Below are 19999 nucleotides of genomic sequence, written 5' to 3'. Positions count from 1 at the left end.
TATGTATTTCTTAAGTGTTTCTTGTACAGATTGAAATCCCAGTTAGTCTTTGTATTAATCATGGCAGGTTAGATACTACCAAATATCCCCCAAATGGAAACTAGCCCCCCAAATAGCAGTTTATCTATGATGATAAAAGTTTGTCTATGCCTCGTGTCATGTCTGGGCTGGAAGGGCTCCCATTGCATCTGGTAGTGAATGGGGAAAGAGAACGGAGAGGAGAGGATTACTGTGGAGGTTTTGTGAGCCAGGCCCACAGGTGGCACACTCTTGTTCACATCCCATTGGTCAGAACTCCATCATATGACCACACCTAGCCACATAGGAAGCTGGGAAGTGTAGTCTAGCCAGGTACCCGGGGCGGGGGTGGGGAGAGAGATTGAAGAATACTGTCTGGTGTCTGCCACATTCTTGCCTGTCCAAACATTTTTGTCAGTCATTCAACTTGGGTGGGCTGTTCCCAAACTTCTCTTAGAGTTTTCCTGGTGTGTTGACAGAAAATGAAAGGCCACTCACTGTGTACATACAGTGTGCCTATTGTTTCTGTTTCAAGTTTAGATTGTTAGTTCTGAACTGCATTAGAGATACAAATGAATTTTTACAATATGGAAAATGCTTCTTGTGTTCCACCTTATGCAAACCACTTTGCTTTAAGTGCTAAATTCTACTGAAAGTAAAAAATAGCAGAAGTGATTCACCATACAATGAGACCAAAAATGATTCTTTACATGGAAAAGATCAAAATACTGACTTTTGTCCTTGAATCTTGCAGAAACAAATTCATGAATGGAATTTTACAGCTTCTTCCATTAGAGGAATAAGGTAAGAGCATAAGAGAAATGTCATTATTGTTTTAATACAAATAATGATGTTTTTATCACCTTAATGTTTCTATTTAGTTATAATATGTGATGTTCTCATTTTCAACAGAATCCAAAACAGACTTTTCTCAGGTGTCGCCCTGCCCAAACTTGTTTATAACGTGCTGCTAGTAATGGCTTCTTGGCTTGTTATAGCTGAGCAGCTGCTTTTGTATCCAACAGAAAAAACTCTCTTGTCTCAAACTGATTTTAAAAATGAAGTTATGTGTGTAGAGAGAGAAAGTGTTTCTTTTTTAAACCAATGATGTTCAAGTGCTCAGAGACCCCCAGAGCTGCAGCTGGGAGTTACATGGTAACTGGGCTCTCCTGGGCAGAGTAATGGAGCCAAGGGCATTGCTATTAGCAGGTGGGTAGGGCAGTATATTCCTGGGAGAGGTCTGCCACTTGCTATTTGGTTCAGGAGTGGTGGCCATTTGGGTCTGAACTGTGTGGCTGCACTCTGAGTCTGACCCTGCCAGCCCGCCCAACGGTGGGAGCAGCTCTGGAGTAGATGTGAGTTCTATTCCCTCTTGCTGTTTGACCTTGAGAAAATCACTCAACCTCTCTGGGTTTCAGTACCTTCATAGTTTCTCTGATTCTGAGATCACAGGCCACTGAATGAATCCCTGTTATACCTCTAGATGTAGCATGATCCTTTCCTAGACATTGTTGTTGTTTAGTCTCCAAGTTGTGTCCCACTCTTCTGCAACCCCATGGACTGTAGCCCACCAGGATCCTCTGTTGGTGGGGTTTCCCAGGCAAGAATATTGGAGTGGGTTGCCATTTTCTTTTCCAGGGGATCTTCCCGACCCAGGGGTCAAACCTGCATCTCCTCCATTGGCTGGCAGGAGTAGTATTTATCTCACTTTTAAAGGGAGAGAAATCATTGAAGAACAGAGTCATGTGTTTGAATGACACTGCTCAGAAAATTTAAGATAATTCAAAAGGTGTTGAACATTCTCAAAAATGTACTACTCAGAAACTAAGTTGTATGTTAACATATAGTCAAGAACCTTCTGTTTGTACCATCTCATAGAGATACCTCTTGCTGCCATTTCAACCATCAACAGGGATGTATGTGCAAAGGGCTTGGGGTGAACCAAACCCTGGAACCAATGTGACATGAAGAGCATGTGTTGAGCATTCCCAATGCTATCCAAATAACTGTGGTAGTTCCTTTAAAGATTGGTTTTCAAAAGTTACTCATGTATAACCTAGTTCTGATTCACTTTGAATCACCCTGTACTATTAATTGTGTCTACTTGTTGTCATGTAATCCATAACATGTAAGGTATGGTCAAAGAAGCTACGACTTTAGGAAGAGATGAATTAGAAAGAGCAAGATAAAGTGGCCTCATTTATTCAAAGGGCTAATCATAGAAGGGAATCTAGCCTTTTGCAGTCTTTGGCACAGTGCAGGTAAAGAACTTTCTAGCTATGAAACCCATCAGGAGATGGATTATAATAATTTTCTGTCATTGGGGATTCCAGGCACAGTGAACTTTGCCTGTTTGAGAAGCTGTAGAGTCAGATCCAGGCCTTTGGTGTGGATATGGACCAGATATCCAAAGGCCTTTCTTGAGCAAAGTGATCATGTTTATTTCCATTTGCCTTATGTGACCTCAGATGCTATGCCATTTTTCAAGCCCAGAAATTTCTTTGATACCATAATAAATTATTTCATAGGAACCTTTTTATGACCTTATAAACTCTTGAAGATAGAGACCATATTTTATTCCCCTTCTTCTTTCCCATATGCTTTGCTTAGCACTGAATATATAGTAAGTTCTTAAAGCATAATAAAGTCTGTCAATGAATACAGACTCAAACATAAGCAAGATTAAATGCCCCTCTGATTTAAATTTCATGGAGAAATTGGAGTCATTTTGGTGTGGGGGAGATTTGTTAAAACAGTAATGAAACTTTCAGATTTGTAAACTGGAAAAAAAGCTGTTACTAGATTTTTCTCCAACAATTTAAATTGATATCAAACTATATAAATAAGTTTTCTTGTGTTTTGAAATTTTATAGCATATCCAAGTTTGACGAACGGTGTTGTTTTCTTTACGTCCATGATAATTCTGATGACTTTCAAATCTACTTTTCCACTGAAAACCAGTGCAGTAGGTGAGTTTTAATCTGATTCACATATTTTCAGTCTGATAATGGTGGATGACTTTTAATGGGTCTCTGTTGTGAAAAATATTTGCTACACTGCTTTCTCTGAAGTTTTACCTTATGGGAAATAATTTTTACAGGTTTATTGAGATGTAATTCAAATGGCATGCAATTTTCTCATTTTAAATTGTACAATTTCATATTTTTTTAGTATAATCACAGTTCTGCAGCCATCACCGTAGTCTAATTTCAGAATATTTTCATTACCCCAGAAGAAACCTAGTGTCCGTTAACAGTCTCTGCCCATTTTCTCTCAACTTAAGCCTCCAATCTCAGTCCTATACAGACACTGAATCTACTTTCAGTCTTTATGAATTTGCCTATTCTTGATGTTTCATATATATATAAAATCACGTAATACATGAGCTCCTGTGACTGGCATCCTCCATTTTTCATAAAGTCTTCAAGTGTCATCCATGTTATAACATTATTCAGAACTTCATTCCTTTTTGTGACTGAATAATATTCCATTGTCTGGATATATTTGATTTGTCTGTTCATCACTTGAAAGGCATTTGGGTTATTTTCACTTTTTGGCTATTGCAAATAATGCTGTCATGAACATTCACATGCAGGTTTTCCTGTGAACTTAACATTTTAATTTCTCTTGGAGTCAAATTACTGGGTCTTACAGTAATTCTGTATTTAACTTTGAGGAACAGCCAGACTGTTTTCCCAGTTGACATTCCCATCAGCAATGTATGGGGGTTCCAATTTCGCCACATCCTCCCAATCCTTGTCATTGTCTGTCCTTTTTGCTGCAGTCAATGGGGTCGCAAAGAGTCAGACACGACTGAGTGACTGAACTGAACAACTAATAATGCTGAGCATCTTTTCAGGGTCTTATTAGCCATTTATGTGTCTTCTTTAGAGAACTATCTACTCAAATTCTTTGCCGAATTAAAACAATTTTTATCTTTTTATTTTGGAACATATTCGGACCTATAAGAATGGTTCAAAAAATAGTACAAAGAATTTCCATATTTCACTAAGAACGTCCCAGTGTTAACCATTTGTGACCATATTTGTTTTACATTCTCTCTGTAGACAGATGAGTCTTTTGTTCTGAACTGTTGAAGAGTAAGTTGTAGACATGATGATCCATCACCTCTCAGTACTTGAGTGCATGTTTCTCTAAACACAAGAACATTCGCTTATGTAATCACAGTACTGTTATCAGAACAGGAAATAAAAATTGATGTGGCGCTGTCATTTATAAACCTTATCCAAATTTTATACATTGTCCCACTGATGTCCTTTATAGTGAAAAAAAAATATTTTTTCTCTGGCTCATGATCTGATCCAGGAACACATGGGAACATTTAGCTGTCACATCTGCATAGTCCCCTTCAAAGACTACAGACAGTTTATCTTATACGATCCTTCAGTTAGGGTTAGTTTGCTGTTCCCCCATGAATATGTTAATGTTTTGCATTTGGGGTGGGAATACCATGGATGTGATGCTGTATCCAACTCACTATATCACATTGGGAAGCATCCAATATCTTTGTCTCATTACTGGTGACATTAAGTTGGCTCACCTGGCTAAAGTTTGACAAGTTTCTCTGAACTTTGCCCATCTTTAATTGGGTGGTTGGTATTTTTGTTAATGAGTTTTAAGAGTTCCTTTTACATTCTGGATACAAGGCCCTTATCAGATGTATGAATTGTCAGTGTTTCCTCCCATTCTGTGGGTTGTCTTTTTACTCTGCTGATGGTGTCATTTGCAGCATGAAAGTTTTAAATTTTGTGGCAGTCCAATCTAGTTTTTCTTTTGTCATTTGTGCTTTTGATGTAATATCTAAGAGGGGTTTGCCTAACCCAAGATTTCCTCTGGAATTTGTTTTCTTCGAAGGGTTTTATAATTTTAGCTCTAATATTTAGGTCTCTGATCCATTTTGAGGTTTCTTTTTATATGGTATGAGGTAGAGGGTTCAACTTCAATCTTCTGCACGTGGATATATGGTTATCTCAATACTGTTTGTTGAAAAGACTGTTTCTTCTTCCATTGAATGGTGTTGGCACTTTTTAAAAAAATTAGTTGACCATAAATGTAAACATTTATTTCTGGACTTTCACTTCTGTTCCATTGATCTGTATGTCTATCCTTATGATGCTCCCACATTTTCTTGATTATTGTAGTATTGTAATAAGTTGTAAAATCAGAAAATGTGAGTCCTCCAATTTGGTTCTGTTTCTCATAGTCATATTAACTGTTGCTGGTACTTCCATTTCTGTGTGAATCTTAGGATCAGCTTGTTAATTTCTTCAGGAAAGGTCGCTAGGGTTTTGGCAGGTATTACCCTGGATATGTAGATCAATTTGAGGGGCTTTGCCATCCTAACCATATTAAGTCTTCCATTCATACCTTTTCTTTCTATTTGTTTAGGCTGTCTTTCTTTTAACAATTTTTGTTGTTCAATGTATAAGTCTTATACTTTCTGGTTAAATATATATATATGTATCTTATTTTTGATACTATTATAAGTGGAGTTTTTCAAATTTCATTTTCAGATTGTTCATTGCTGGTGTATAGAAATACACTTGATTTTTGTATATTGATTTAGTGTCCTACAAATTGGCATTCACTTATTAGTTCTAATAGTTTTTATTGAATTCCTTAGGATTTCCTGTACACACGATCATGTCATCTGCAGAGAGCGATAGTTAAGAGTTCTTCCTTTCCAACCTGGATGCCTTTTTTCTTTCTTCTTGCCAAATTGTCCCGACTAGACTCTTTGGTGTAATGTTGAGTAGAAGTGGTGAGAGAAGACATCCTTGACTTATTCCTGAACTTAGGAGGAAAGCATCTAGTCTTTCACCATTAAGCATGATATTACTGGTATGTTTTTCATAGATAAGCTTTATCAGGTTGAGGAAGAATCCTTTATTCATAGTTTGTTGAGAGCTTGCATCATGTAATTTGAGAACTTTTAATTCAGTGTGTCTCAGTTATTATCACAACATATTTAGAAATCAGACAAAATATCAGCCCAGGGAATCCTTGGGTCACAATTTTCAATTTAGAGTTGGAAAATGCTGTCAAATGTCATGTAGAACATCCTTTTACTCCAAAGTTTAACTTCCTGACTCTCATTCTGTCCCCAGTGCCTTTTCTTGCCATGTGTTTAAATTGTTTTTTAATTGAGATGTCGCGTATTTACAAGTGAAGTGCATACAGCGTGTTAAGTGTATCAGCACCCCAAGCAGATGCCCCATGCCCCTTCCTAGTCATTAAACCCATTCCCAGTGGTAGTAATTTTTATTTCTATCATCAATAGTTAGTTTTGCCTGTTCTTAAACTTCAAATAAATAAAATCATGAAGTAGGTACTCTTCTTTCTCACTTCTTTCTCTGTGATTTCAGCCATGTTGTATTAGTTCATCTTTATTTTCACTTTGTAGTGTTCCACTGTGAATATATGTGACAGTTTATCTGTTCTAGCCAACATTTGAATTATTTCCAATTTGGAGCCATTATCATCAAAACTGCTGTGAACACCCTTGTGCATGCCTTTCGGTGAACATATTCATTGATTTCTGTACAGTATGTACTTACTAATGGAGTTACTGGATTATGGGGGAGGTTTATATTCAACTTTGGTGGATACTGCCAGTACTTTTCCAAAGTGGTCATATCAATTTATACTCCCACCAGTTATGTATGAGGGTTCCAGTTGTTCCATGTTCTCAACATTTGACCCTGTTTTTCCAATGTTATTCTGTTGAGTGCATACCATATGTTTCCTAAGAAGCCTGACTTATCATGTTTCCCAGCTTTCAAAGATGAGAAGAAGTGGAGATGGGATGTGTTAGAGAGAAGAACATTTTAATATTTTGTAGAAATTACCTTAAAGTCTGCAATATTCTTCCCTGCTACCCTAAGAGAGAATACTGAATACAGACCTTCTGAGGCAAGTCACTTGTATGCAAAGAAACAACTACACAAGTTTAGGGAGTGGCCAATGTGGCTCAGCCAGCATTTGTAAGGAAGATCTATGGGTTAGAGTTGATATTAAGCTTAGTCTACATGAACAGAATGATGAGGTTGTCTTATGCATTTCCTTCTCACCCTCCCCTTATGCAGGGCCTTATTTGTCACTAAGAGCTAGAGTGTTGGCAACTTGGGAGGTGATGGTCCCACTATCCTTCGTGCTCATGCTCAGGTGCTCAGTTGTGTCACAACTCTTTTACGACCCCATGGACTATAGCCTGCCAGGTTCCTCTGTCCATGGATTTCCTAGGCAAGAATACTAGAGTGGGTTGCCATTTCCTCCTCCAGGGGACTTTCCTGACCCAAGGATCAAGCCCATGTCTCCTGTTTAGCAGACAGATTCTTTATCACTGAGCCACCTAGCAAGCCCCACCCCCCACCCACGGCAATATCCTCAGTGCTGATTAAATCAGCCCTGAGACACTTGTCTCAGGGCCAGACTTGAAGAAGAATATAATACAGGGATACCTTTGAGGAATTACCAGTTAATGAAATGATTTATAAACAAGTACTAGGGGAAACACTGAGGGCACAAGAAGGAAAGACTTACAAGGACAAGATAGAATTATGTGTTGTGTTGGCCAAAAAGTTTCTTCCAGTTTTTTTTTTCCCCCCATAAGATGCTATGGAAAAGCCTGAACAAATTGTTTGGCCAACCCAATACCTATCTAATGGGCAGTTATGCACAAAAGAGACTAATTCTAAGCAGTCCGTCAATGGGACCCCCATAAAAGAAGTCTTAGTTCAATATAAGTGAAGCATTTCTCATCAAGTTCACTGAAGTATGGGTTGCCTTGTGAGGTAATGAGTTCTCTGACACTGGGGGTGTTCAAGTATCAATGAGCCACCCAGTTGGTGGGGATGCTGCATAGAGGGGATTCCCATATCATATGGATATTTAAACTAGATTAGATAGCCCTGTCAGAAAAGTACCATGTCAGTTCAAGGGGTAGAGTGATTGCTCTATAACTTGTAAAAGCTTGGTTTATATTTAATCACAGTTTAACGTAATAAGGCTAAGTTTGAGGTAAGGAATAGGAACGATCATAGTTAACAGCATCTTTGTGATATTTGGTGTTCTAGGTTTTGCTCTTTGGTCAAAGAGATGATAACCAATGGAGTGGGCAGCACAGTGGAGCTGGAGGGAGAGACTGATGGGGATACCTTAGAGGTGAGTCGCAGAAGACCTAGAACATGGAAAAAGTTATTTGTTGTGCTTTTGATACTTAAAGAAAATGTCCCATTTTTGGTGTGAAAGTTCTTTGTGTGTATTTTTAAGTAATCATTCATGCACAAGCTAGCAACCACTATTCATGACTGTCAGAGATTAAATTTAATGCATCTGTATAGAAAAACCTCATTACTTTGGGACCCCATCAACCAGAATGTGTAAGAAAAATCTGACATGGACTAGACTAAAATTCCCTTTGGTGTACAACTGACAGAAAAGCTTTTTATATGCTAATTAATAATATTTGTAAAACCACAAGAGAAATAGTTGGACAACTAGAAGCAGACTTTAGTTATATCTACTGCATATATTAAATATAATGATATTAATGTTCAGAAATTAATGTTAATTTCTTAATATTAAGAAAATAATATTCTGAAAGGATCATCGTAAGCTTTTTTTGGACAGCATAGTGATGGTTCACAGATACAACACCACTACACATGTGTTTAAATCCTGCACAATTTGTCAGACTTACCACCAATTCAGGTCCATGTAATTTAGTGAGTTTTAATTATAGTTTCAAGTGAGCTGAAATTAGTTCTTTGAGGTTTCTTTCAGAAAATATCAAAGGGATTCATTTTCATAATTGAGTCAGGTACTCGAATTCTTAGCTTAGAATCAAAGTTAGTTGTAAAAACGAACTGAGTGATGCCCTTTGACGGTAACAAATGTGGGGGCAGAGGAAGGTGGGAGATAAAAGCCTGTTATGAATGTCTGGTTGTCTGGCTGATGTCTGGTTAAATCAGACAGTGTTGGGACCCACTAGTAATTGTAATTCTCGTGCGCATCCCTAGACATGGATGGGAAGGGACATGTATGCGTGTCCCATGCACTTCTGTAAGGAGGCATGGTGGGGAGTAGAAAATAACAGAAAGAATGCCTGACTACTTCTGCTTTAAATAAATATTGCTCAGCTTGGAGTTCCATTTGTTTTTTATCACTGAGAAGAATGAACTGGAATGAAGCTGTACAATTTTTTGTTACTTTATTTTTTTGGCTGCACCACGTGGCATGTGGGATCTTGGTTCCCCAACCAGGGATTGAATCCATGCCCCTGGCAGTGGAAGCACGGAGCCCTAACCACTGGACCACCAGCAAAGTCCCATAGGTTTTTTATAATAAGATTGGGGGAATAAAAGAGCAATACTAATGACAGGTGGAATTTTGCAGTATGTGTTTAGTGCTAGATCTGTACCTCTAAAAGCAGGGGTGGGGCAGCATGTGTACTTTGTATGAAATCAATTTTAGTTTTATTTGCCTTCAGTTCTTTTCTGGACTATATAGTAAGTGGTTGCTTTCCTGACAAGTTGATAGAGATCATGCAGGAAGGCACCTGTTTGTGGTACTCAACATGCTTAGAAGCATTTTTATTTTATTTGTCTTTTTAAGAAAATTTAAATAATTTTTTCTTAGAGTATAGTTACTTAGAAGTATTTTTAAGATTGCAGCATTAAAGTGGGGAGAGATCTCCAACAGGTCAGACCACCAAGTTACACATGAGCTATAGATTTAAATTTCTTGTATTTCATTTCATAAAACCATATTATGAATATATGAGTAACTGAGAACTCTACTCCTTGAAAGTAATTATTTAGTGAAAAATACTTAAGAAATGTAACCTGCCTGGTACTCAAATAATGTTATTTGTAAATTTTTTTAAAATTGCAGGACAACGTGTGGGCTTTTTTATCTCATTACTTTTTCTTCTATAGTATGAGTATGACCATGATGTGAAAGGTGAGAGAGTGGTGCTGGGGAAGGGCACATATGGAGTCGTGTACGCTGGCAGAGATCTGAGCAATCAAGTGCGAATAGCCATCAAAGAAATTCCAGAGAGAGACAGCAGGCAAGTCGGGGTGGGCCTTCTGCAGCTGCCACCTCCATACCCCAGGTCCCGTGTGCCCCACTGATGGTGCAGAGGAGGGAGTAAGGATGAAAGCTTTCTGTCATCAAAAAATTTCTAATTTTTTTCTCATAAGGGTGATCTGCTTTTGTGCTCTGCATATTGTAAATAGATCAAGAAAATGGAACAACTTCACTTACAGGCATGTGGATCGCAGAGTCACATTTTAAAAGAAGACTGTAGTTTTTTTCCAACCCATCAGGTAGAAATGAACATTTTTACATTGATATTTGTTTGCCAGTATTTTAAAATGTGACTCAGTGCCTTAGTTCCCATTGTAAAAATTTTAAATGGCTATTATGTATTCAGATGTATCATTGCAGAAAATGTGGTAAAAAGAAATTTGGTTTTTTGCAATACAGGCTTTTTTCTATACCTTGCCTTTCAACCTCATCCATAGATTTTAGAGTATTTTTTTAACCACTAGTACTAGCAATTTATTTCTCATACTTTTAGAGAGTTAACTAAATGTTTATTCCATTTAAAATTCATACGCCTCCTAATTCTAAACAAGAGCGTGTTGACTGTCAAATGTTTTTGTAGAGAACATACACAACATACACAATGATGACTGTGGTATAAGAAATAATAGCTCCCTATTCCACAGGCATGCTCTGACCATGTCTGCAATGTTGCCTTCAGTGATGGACGCTGATGGATATGTGCAAATATCCCTACAGCCAGGGGCTCAGTAAATTATTTGGGATAGATTAGAAGTGATTTCTAGCTGCTGTAGAACCCTTCATTGGGCTTCCCTGGTGGCTCAGTGGTAAAGAATCCATCTGCAATGCAGGAGACTCAGGTTTGATCCCTGGGTCAGGAAGATCCCCTGGAGGAGGAAATGGCAACCCACTCCAGTATTCTTGCCTGGAGGGCTACAGTCCATGGGATCATAAAGAGTCGGACATGACTGAGTGACTAAATGACAACAAGACTCTTCATCATTTATTCTTTTATTTATTCATGTGTTCATCCATTCATTTTTAATGGGATTGAGTGTTATGATATTTGAATTATAAGGCAGGGTCTGAAATGAACTCATCCACCTTCTAAGGTTAAGAAGGTTAAATGACTTCTCCAAGGACATGAAGAAACAAGACTAGGATCCAGTGTCTTGAATTCCTCTCCAATATTCTGTCTCTTATTTTCACGATGAATGGGGTGTTGCAATTGTTTGTTGGGAGAAGCTGCTGGCATGAACAAATGGTCTGCTGTGACTTGACTGTAAGATGTAGGGCACTGGGGGGCTCTGGGATGAGGCAGACAGTTTTAAAGATGTAGTCTGACCTGGGTTTGAAGGTCCTTGTGTGCCGTGTTAAGCAGTGTAGTTTCTGTTGAATATTTATTTATTTCTCTGGCTGCATCAGGTCTTAGTCGGGGCCTGTGGGGTCCTGTGCGCTGTGGCTTTGGATGTGGCATGTGGGCTCCAGAGAGCACAGGTTCAACAGTTGCAGCCTGTGGGCCCAGTTGCCCCGCAGCATGTGGGATCCTAGTTCCCCGACCAGGGATCAAACCCACCTCCCCTGCATTGGAAGGCAGATTCTCAACCACTGGACCATGAGGGAAGTCCCAGGGAAGTAATATGATGAGGTGTGTGTTTTAGGAAGGAGGATTGTGGCAGCTAGAGAACAGACCAAGGAGGCCAGAGGCTGAGGCTGAGAGGGCCATTAGGTGACTATTGCTGGAGTGAGTCTGCAGAATAAGACTAGAACAGACGGGAAGCCGAGTAGTCTCCTGGGAGTCCAGGGAGAGAACATTCCTGAAAAGAAGGGATGGCTGGCAGCAGAGCAGGTACTGGCAGGCCACAATGTAGACCCCAAGCCCCAGGGAGCTGGCAGATGACACTAGCTTTGTTTTTGCTCCCAGGTACTCCCAGCCTCTGCACGAGGAGATCGCCCTGCACAAGTACCTCAAGCACCGCAACATCGTTCAGTACCTAGGCTCCGTGTCCGAGGACGGCTACATCAAGATATTTATGGAGCAGGTGCCTGGGGGTGAGTGCTTGCTGGTCTTCTGGTCTCACACCATGAAAATCACTGACAAAAATAAAACACAAACGTCGTTATCCATCCTGCCATTAAAAAGTGACAGATGTGTTAGGTGTGGGAGGACTTTTGTTTCCCCGAGGAGTCAGATGCAGATTTTGCAGTGTCACATAAACAGTTCAGCCCTGATCTGGTGGTTCAGTCATCAAATATTCATTGAGGATCTGCTGCGTGCCAGCTGCTGGGCCAAGCACTAGAGACGTAGAGATGAATAAAGCATAGTCTCTGGCTTTGAGGCCTTCACAGCCTAGGAGTTGAAATATGCTTTGGAGGAGAGGGAACAGAGATGTTTTTAATGACATTGCAAAATAACATGTTGACTGTAAAAGTGAACACCAGTGCTTGATCCACAAAGTCCCCGAAAACTGGCAGTAGTATGCGGGGGTAGGAGTCCCACCCATCTGGAGCCCACCGTCTAGTTTGGGTTGGTCCTTCCATCTGCCAGCTGTGTGACCTCAATTTTCTGTGAATAAATGAATTTTAAAATAAAAGTGTTAATAAGTACTATAATAATTGGAGTAGTAATAATTATGGGAGTCATGACACTATCTCAGTGGCTTGTCGGATTGGGTAAATGAGGTAATGAATGTAAGGCTTTCTACCACGCAGAGAGCAAGAACTCAGTAAGTGCTCATTTTAAGAAAATAATGATAAAATTAATAATAATTTGAATGCACATGTAAAAACTTAATCTTGAAATCTGTATTCCATCGTTCATTCAACCCATAGTTATTAACAGCCTGTCATTACATTAAAAGCCTAATTATCTTAAGAGCCAGGCAGTTCAGTTCAGTCACTCAGTCATGTCTGACTCTTTGTGACCCCATGAACTGTAGCATGCCAGGTCTCCCTGTCCATCACCAACTCCCGGAGTTTACTCAAACTCACGTCCATTGAGTCGGTGATGCCATCCAGCCATCTCATCCTCTGTCATCCCCTTCTCCTCCCGCCTTCAACCTTTCCCAGCATCAGGGTCTTTTCCAATGAGTCAGTTCTTTGCATAAGGTGACCTAAGTATTGGAGTTTCAGCTTCAGCATCAGTCCTTCCATTGAATATTCAGGACTGATTTCCTTTAGGATAGACTGGTTGGATCTCCTTGCAGTCCAAGGGGCTCTCAAGAGTCTTCTCTGACACTGTAGTTCAAAAGCATCAATTCTTCAGGGCTCAGCTTTCTTTACAGTCCAACTCTCACATCCATACATGACTACTGGAAAAGCCATAGCTTTGACTAGACGGACCTTTGTTGGCCAAGTAATGTCTCTGCTTTTTAATATGCTGTCTAGGTTGGTCATAACTTTTCTTCCAAGTAGCAAGCGTCTTTTAATTTCATGGCTGCAGTCACCATCTGCAGTGATTTTGGAGCTCCCCAAAATAAAGTCTGTCACTGTTTCCACTGTTTCCCCATCTATTTGCCATGAAGTGATGGGACCAAATGCCATGATCTTAGTTTTCTGAATGTTGAGGTTTAAGCCAACTTTTTCACTCTCCTCTTTCACTTTCATCAAGAGGTTCCTCAGTCCCTATTCACTTTCTGCCATGAGGGTGGTGTCATCTGCATATCTGAGGTTATTGATATTTCTCCTGGCAATCTTGATTCCAGCTTGTGCTTCCTCCAGCCCAGCATTTCTCATGATGTACTCTGCATATAAGTTAAATAAGCACAGTGATAATATACAGCTTTGACATACTCCTTTCCCAATTTGGAACCAGTCTGTTGTTCCATGTCCAGTTCTAACTGTTGCTTCCTGACCTGCATACAGATTTCTCAGGAGGCAGGTCAGGTGGTCTGGTATTCCCATCTCTTTAAGAATTTTCCAGAGTTTGTTGTGATCCACACAGTCAAAGGCTTTGGTATAGTCAATAAAGTAGAAGTAAATGTTTTTCTGAAACGCTCTTGCTTTTTCGATGATCCAATGGATGATGGCAATTTGATCTCTAGTTCTTCTGCCTTTTCTAAATCCAGCTTGAACATCAGAACAAGACCCAATTTCCCCCTCAGTCAGTCTCTCCCATCAGGAAGCTTCCATAAGCCTCATACCCTTCTCCATCAGCGGGCAGACAGACTGAAAAACACAATCAAAGTAAACTAACCAATCTGATTGCTCGGACCACAGCCTTGTCTAACTCAAAGAAACTATGAGCCATGCCATTTAGGGCCACCCAGGATGAACAGATCATGGTTGAGAGTTCTGACAAAACATGGTCCAGTGGAGAAAGGAATGGCAAACCACTTCAGTACTCTTGCCTTGAGAACCCCATGAACAGTACGAAAAGGCTAGATTTTGAGGGTTACATTTAAGATGAAGTGCAGTCTCATCTTCCCTCAAGCTGCTCATAGTCTAAGCAGAGAATCCGAATTGGTGTTCCAGGTATAAGATCTGAGGATGACCACAGAGTTGGAGATAGGTGTGTACCCGCCCTTCTGCAGACGGAGAAACTGAGGCATAGCACCGCACTGTGTAAGGGAGATGAGCTGATGCTGAGGGCTTGGGCAGTGAGCTCAGAAACACAGGGTCAGAAGGTGGTGAAGGGAGGTTTTCTTCTGGCCCCAAGGTTCAGTGTTTCATAGTGTAATAGGGGTGTAATATTAGGACAGTCCTGTCCCTGGGACCTGGCCTTGGGAACTTCTCACATTGAGCACCAAGAGCCCCAGCCTCCTGTGATCCCAGTCCCAGTCTTCCTCAGGGGCCCTTCACTCTGCTCCTGCCCACCTCTGATTTCAGGGTGAGATGTTGGCGCAGGACCTACAGTGTCAGGCCAGCCCTCCAAGTTCAGAGAGCACTGCCACATTCTCCTCCCGACTCCCTGCAGCTGAACAGAGCTAAGCCCCAAGGTGGCCTGGCTGAGTTTCAGGGGTCACCAGAGGTTCCTTCCCACCCTCCACCTCTGGTCAGCCTCACGGGCTGAGTCTCGTCCAGTCCCTTCTCTGCTTGCGCATCTGGAAACAGGTCCTAGAGAGGGAGGAAAGACTGTGCACTTAGGCCAGATACAGTGATGTGGGCGTGAGGGCTTCCATCAGGTTAGAAACAGCACTTTTTATTTCCCTGAACCTGTATACTTGAATCTTCATCACCCTAAGGAGCTTTCTTCTATGTCTGTTTCCAGGAAGCCTTTCAGCTCTTCTGCGATCAAAGTGGGGGCCAATGAAGGAGCCCACCATCAAATTCTACACCAAGCAGATCCTGGAAGGCCTCAAATACCTGCACGAAAACCAGATTGTGCACAGAGACATCAAGGTACTTGCTTGTCTGAGCCTCCGGGGTTTCGCTTTGCATCTCAGATCATGGGAGTTGTGAACACTGTCAGAGAGGGTGGATTGAGCAGAATCTTGTCTTCCTAGAGATGCATGACCCTTGGTTAAGACCCGGTCAGTTTTACCTGAGTTTGTTGAACTCTGTCTTTAAGCATTTGATCTTCCTTTTCCAAAGGGTGATAATGTTCTGGTGAACACCTATAGTGGAGTGGTGAAGATCTCTGATTTCGGCACCTCAAAACGTCTTGCAGGAGTGAATCCGTGTACGGAGACTTTTGCTGGTAAGCAGAACAATGCTTGCTGGGGGGTGGCCATCCTGGAGTCAGGCTGCTGGAGCCGCAGTCCTTTGGGAGTTACTCACCAAGCACCTGAGTGCAGCTGGTAGTTGAAGTGGACTGTGTGTTGTCCCCAACTTCAGAGTGTTTGAGCTCTGTCAGGATGACAAGCTCAGCCATTTGCAGCAATCAGATTGCCTTACTTTCCTCTTTGTCTGCCAAGGTTGAATAGGTGTAGCCCTCTGCTTGAGGTTTTCCAACAAAATGGCAGCATCTTTTTTAAGTTAATAGCACATTATTCAGAATCATGAGTGATTCTGAGTAATGGTACCCTTCAGACAACTTATGAGGACATCTTATTGGTCCTTTATAAAACTGTCCTGTAACTTTAGGGAATTCTGGCACCTCGTGCATTGATATGATGATTTTTCCAAGGGCAGTTGATTCTTCTGGGGAATATGGTATTCTTAGCAGATTTGAACACTTACGTTTTCTTTGCTGTGTGTCAGTGATGGAATCGATTAAGTGTTGCGAGGAACTGGATTCAAAGAGTGGTATAAACCTGTCAGCTAGCTTTCCATTTACTCAACCAGTGAGTAGAGTGATGCTCGAAAGCTGCCTATGGCTTTTTGTTATTCCCACTTAAAAGCAAAACAGAAACTTTGATCCTTGAAAAGAAGTACTGATTTTGAATAAGTAAAAGTTTATGGTCCCCAAAGGCGTAATGAAAGGATCACAAAGCTCTTGTTTGATGGAATAATGAAAGAGCACTGACAATATTATCAGTTCAGTTGCTCAGTCATGTCTGACTCTTTGTGACCCCATGGACTGCAGCGTGCCAGGCTTCCCTGTTCATCACCAACTCCCAGAGGTTGCTCAAACTCATGTCCATCGAGTTGGTGATACCATCCAACCATCTCATCCTCTATCAATATTATACAATATTAAAGCTACAGTATAAGCTATGAAAGGCAGATGACTATGTTCTATCCCTATAACATCAAACTGTAGAGTAGACAGACTTTGCCTTAGTTTTGGTGAATAATGTCTCAGTTTTGACAGACTTTTCTTTAACAAGAGAGTTGTTGTGTGTCAGCCACTGGACGCCCACAGTGGAGACTCATTCTCTATCTGAAGAGAACTTCTATGCGTCAGAAGTGACTTCTCAGTTGTAACACCAAGGGAGGTACATGCACCTAAAAATGGGGAACTTTTGAAGACCCCACCAGAATCTCCCAAGAAGTATATTGAATTTTCATTCATTTTTTTCTGATAATTATACTTACATATGTATATGTATGTGTATATATATATATGCATATTGACATGTATATATCAGAGAGTATGTATGTATGCATGTATGACTGGCATATTTTTTTTACTAGTCTAATTGAAAATGACTTTTTTTTTCCTTTTCTTTGGAAGCCACCAGTTAGCTTGGTAATATATAGCAAGAGGGGCTCTGATAGGGCAAGAAGTTATTTAAAGACTTAAAACCCCCAACAATTTATCTCAAAATTACCATCCCCAAGGAGAAAAAAATTCATAAAGAAAACACATGTATAATTCATTATAGCATATCACATTTTCCCAAGTAATTGGCTTGAGGCAGGAATTTTGCATTGCAAAATAATGCAGGGGTGTTTGGGGGATAATAAAGAAGGGGTCTCATTTGGGGTAGGAAATTCCCCTGCATATAATTACTCTTTGCAAAACAGAGTGGTTCTGTAAAGGAATCTCGACGGCCTGGTGCCACAGTCCTATTGGGTGCAGGGGGACATGGTGAGGCGTTTCCGCACAAATGCCCAGAGGTTTTTGGAACCTGGAAGGAGAGACAGAGGTTTCACACGACCTTATGGCCTGCAGTGCTCCCCTCCAGTGTTCATCTGAAGGCTTTTAAACATAGCTATAAACGAGCTATAACAGGAGGAAGGGCCATTATGACCAGGGTCAGCCCCCTTCACTTTTGGTTTTGCAACAGTTTTATTGAGTTTATTGAGTTTTATTGAGGTTTAACTCACATTAAAAGTGCACATTGCAATTGTTTCTGGTAAATTTTCCAAGTTGTGCGGCCATTGCTGCAAAGCAATTTTTGAGTATTGTCATCACCTCTAAAAAGGTGCCACCTTACAGTCAACCCCAGCCCACCACCGACCTATTCTGTCTTTGTTTATGTAGATTTTCCCACTCTGGAGATTTCTTATAGACAGAAAGATACAGTATGTGGTCCCTTGTACCCAGCTTCTTATGCTTCACAGAATCTTTTCGATGTTCACCTGTGCTGTAGCATGCACTTCATTCCTTCTCTGGCTGGATAGTATTCCATTGTATGAATAGACCACATTTTGGTTTGCTTTGTTTTGATTTGTGGCTGCATTGGATCTTCCTTGCAGCAGGCTTTCTTTAGTTTTGGCATGCAGGCTTCTCTTGCTGCAGCACTCGGGCTATAAAGTGTGTGGGCTCAGTAGTTGCAGCATGTGGGATCTTAGTTCCCTGACCAGGATCAAACCTACATTCCCTGCATTGGAAGGTGGATTCTTAACCACTGGGACCACCAAGGAAGTCCCTAGACCACCTTTTGTTTATCCATCTACCAGTTAATGATCATTGAATTGTTTCCTCTTTTTGGCTGTTGTGAACAATACCGCTGTAAACATTCAGATACAAACCTCTGTGTGGAGATGCATTTTCATTCCTCTCTGCTGGATACCCAGGAGTGGAACTTAGGACAGGAAGTCTCTCTTGATCTCTGGCTGTGAACAGCCTTGGTTCAAAGTCTGGCTCAACCACTTGCTAGCTCTGTGACCTTGGACATGTTACTTAACCTCTCTGTGTCTTAAGTTTCTTCATAAGTAAAACAGAGATGCTCAAAATACTTACCTCAGAGGGTTTTTATGTGGATTAAATTTATTGATATTGGAATGAAGCACTTTAACCACTACCTGGCTCATAGCAAGTGAGGCTGAAGTCTGTGTTAATGAAATAAACGCTCATTTACACTTAGAGCTGGCAAGAGCCTTTGAGAGAATTAGGTTTATGTGCATAACTAACGTGTTGAATCTGTTGGACTCAAAAGAGGTAATTTTAATTTTTGTTTTCCATGGTCCCTTATATCCCGGTCCTTTCCTGTGACTTTTCCAGCCATCCTTAGCTAACAGAAAGAAAGGCCTAATGACACTTGGAGAAGCAAATGCAGTCCAAATCCATTCACTGGAAGGGTTCTGGCTGATACCCAGGCATGTCTTGTTTAATTGTGCTTTGCTTGGCTGCACTTCACAGATACTGCATTTGTTTGTTTGTTTTTAACAAATTGAAGGTTTGTGGCAAGCTTGCATCGTTAGATGATGGTGAGCATTTTTTAGTGATCGAGGATTATTTAATTAAGGTCCGTACATTGTTTTGTTAGATATGATGCTTTGTTGTTGCTATTTAGTTGCTCAGTCACATCTGACTCTTTGAGACCTCATGGATCATAGCCCGCCAGGCTTCTCTGTACATGGAATTCTCCAGGCAAGAATACTGCAGTGGGTTGTCATTTCCTTCTCCAGGGAATCTTCCTGACCCAGGGATCAAGCCTGTGTCTCTTGCTGAGCCGTCAGGGAAGCCCCAATACAATGCAACTGCACAGTTAATTGACTATAGTGTAGTGTGAACATAGCTTTTCCATGTGCTCAGAAGGCAAAAAGCTCCTGTGACTCATTGTATTGAGATACTCTCTTGATTGTGGTAGTCTGGAATCGAACCTGCAGAATCTCAGGGTCTGCCTGAGTTCATCCGCACGCTGGTCCCCATGCACAGGGCAGACTCTTCGCCCCTGTCCCTGCTGGTCTGTGGCAGGGCTGCAGGGGTCAGGGTGTCGGCCTAGACTCCCTCCCTCACCCCCTTCCCTTCTCCGCGGCTGTGGGTAGGAGAAAGGGACAGGGAACGTTTTCACTTGATGGGCCCTGTTTTAAGTGGCTGCCTGTGCTCTGGGCCTGGCTGATGGTTGCTGCTAACTCTTTGCTGCCAGCTCCCTCTAAATATAACTCCAGAGTCCTCAGCATGGGCCTGTCCTTCAGCTGACTGTCCCCCGTCCCCTCACCCTGATCTGTTTGTTACCCTAACTACCTCTCTGTCTTTTTCTACTGAGGGAAGCCGGATTCGAGCAGGATTCCCTTTAAAAAGACCCTCAAGCAATATGTCTACAATGAGTTCTACACCTAGTGTCCAGGATTTATGTGCCTTTTACCTGCTGTTAAGAGGGTGTGGTGATCTCCC

General features: G+C 41.0%; 1 protein-coding gene across 1 annotated transcript in view; it reads left to right on the top strand.

The window, feature by feature from the left end:
- Positions 1 to 19999, top strand: part of MAP3K15 (mitogen-activated protein kinase kinase kinase 15) — a 138708-nt gene that overhangs the window by 103400 nt on the left and 15309 nt on the right. Inside the window, exons 12-18 of the mRNA XM_065914927.1 lie at positions 773 to 822; positions 2892 to 2987; positions 8115 to 8202; positions 9978 to 10111; positions 12035 to 12162; positions 15320 to 15450; positions 15643 to 15748. Coding sequence (XP_065770999.1) covers positions 773 to 822; positions 2892 to 2987; positions 8115 to 8202; positions 9978 to 10111; positions 12035 to 12162; positions 15320 to 15450; positions 15643 to 15748 — 733 coding nt within the window. The remainder of the gene's footprint in view (positions 1 to 772; positions 823 to 2891; positions 2988 to 8114; positions 8203 to 9977; positions 10112 to 12034; positions 12163 to 15319; positions 15451 to 15642; positions 15749 to 19999) is intronic.

This window comes from Muntiacus reevesi, chromosome X (assembly GCF_963930625.1).
Source record: "Muntiacus reevesi chromosome X, mMunRee1.1, whole genome shotgun sequence".
Classification (NCBI taxonomy): domain Eukaryota; kingdom Metazoa; phylum Chordata; class Mammalia; order Artiodactyla; family Cervidae; genus Muntiacus; species Muntiacus reevesi.
This window is presented reverse-complemented; position numbering and strand designations above follow the sequence as displayed.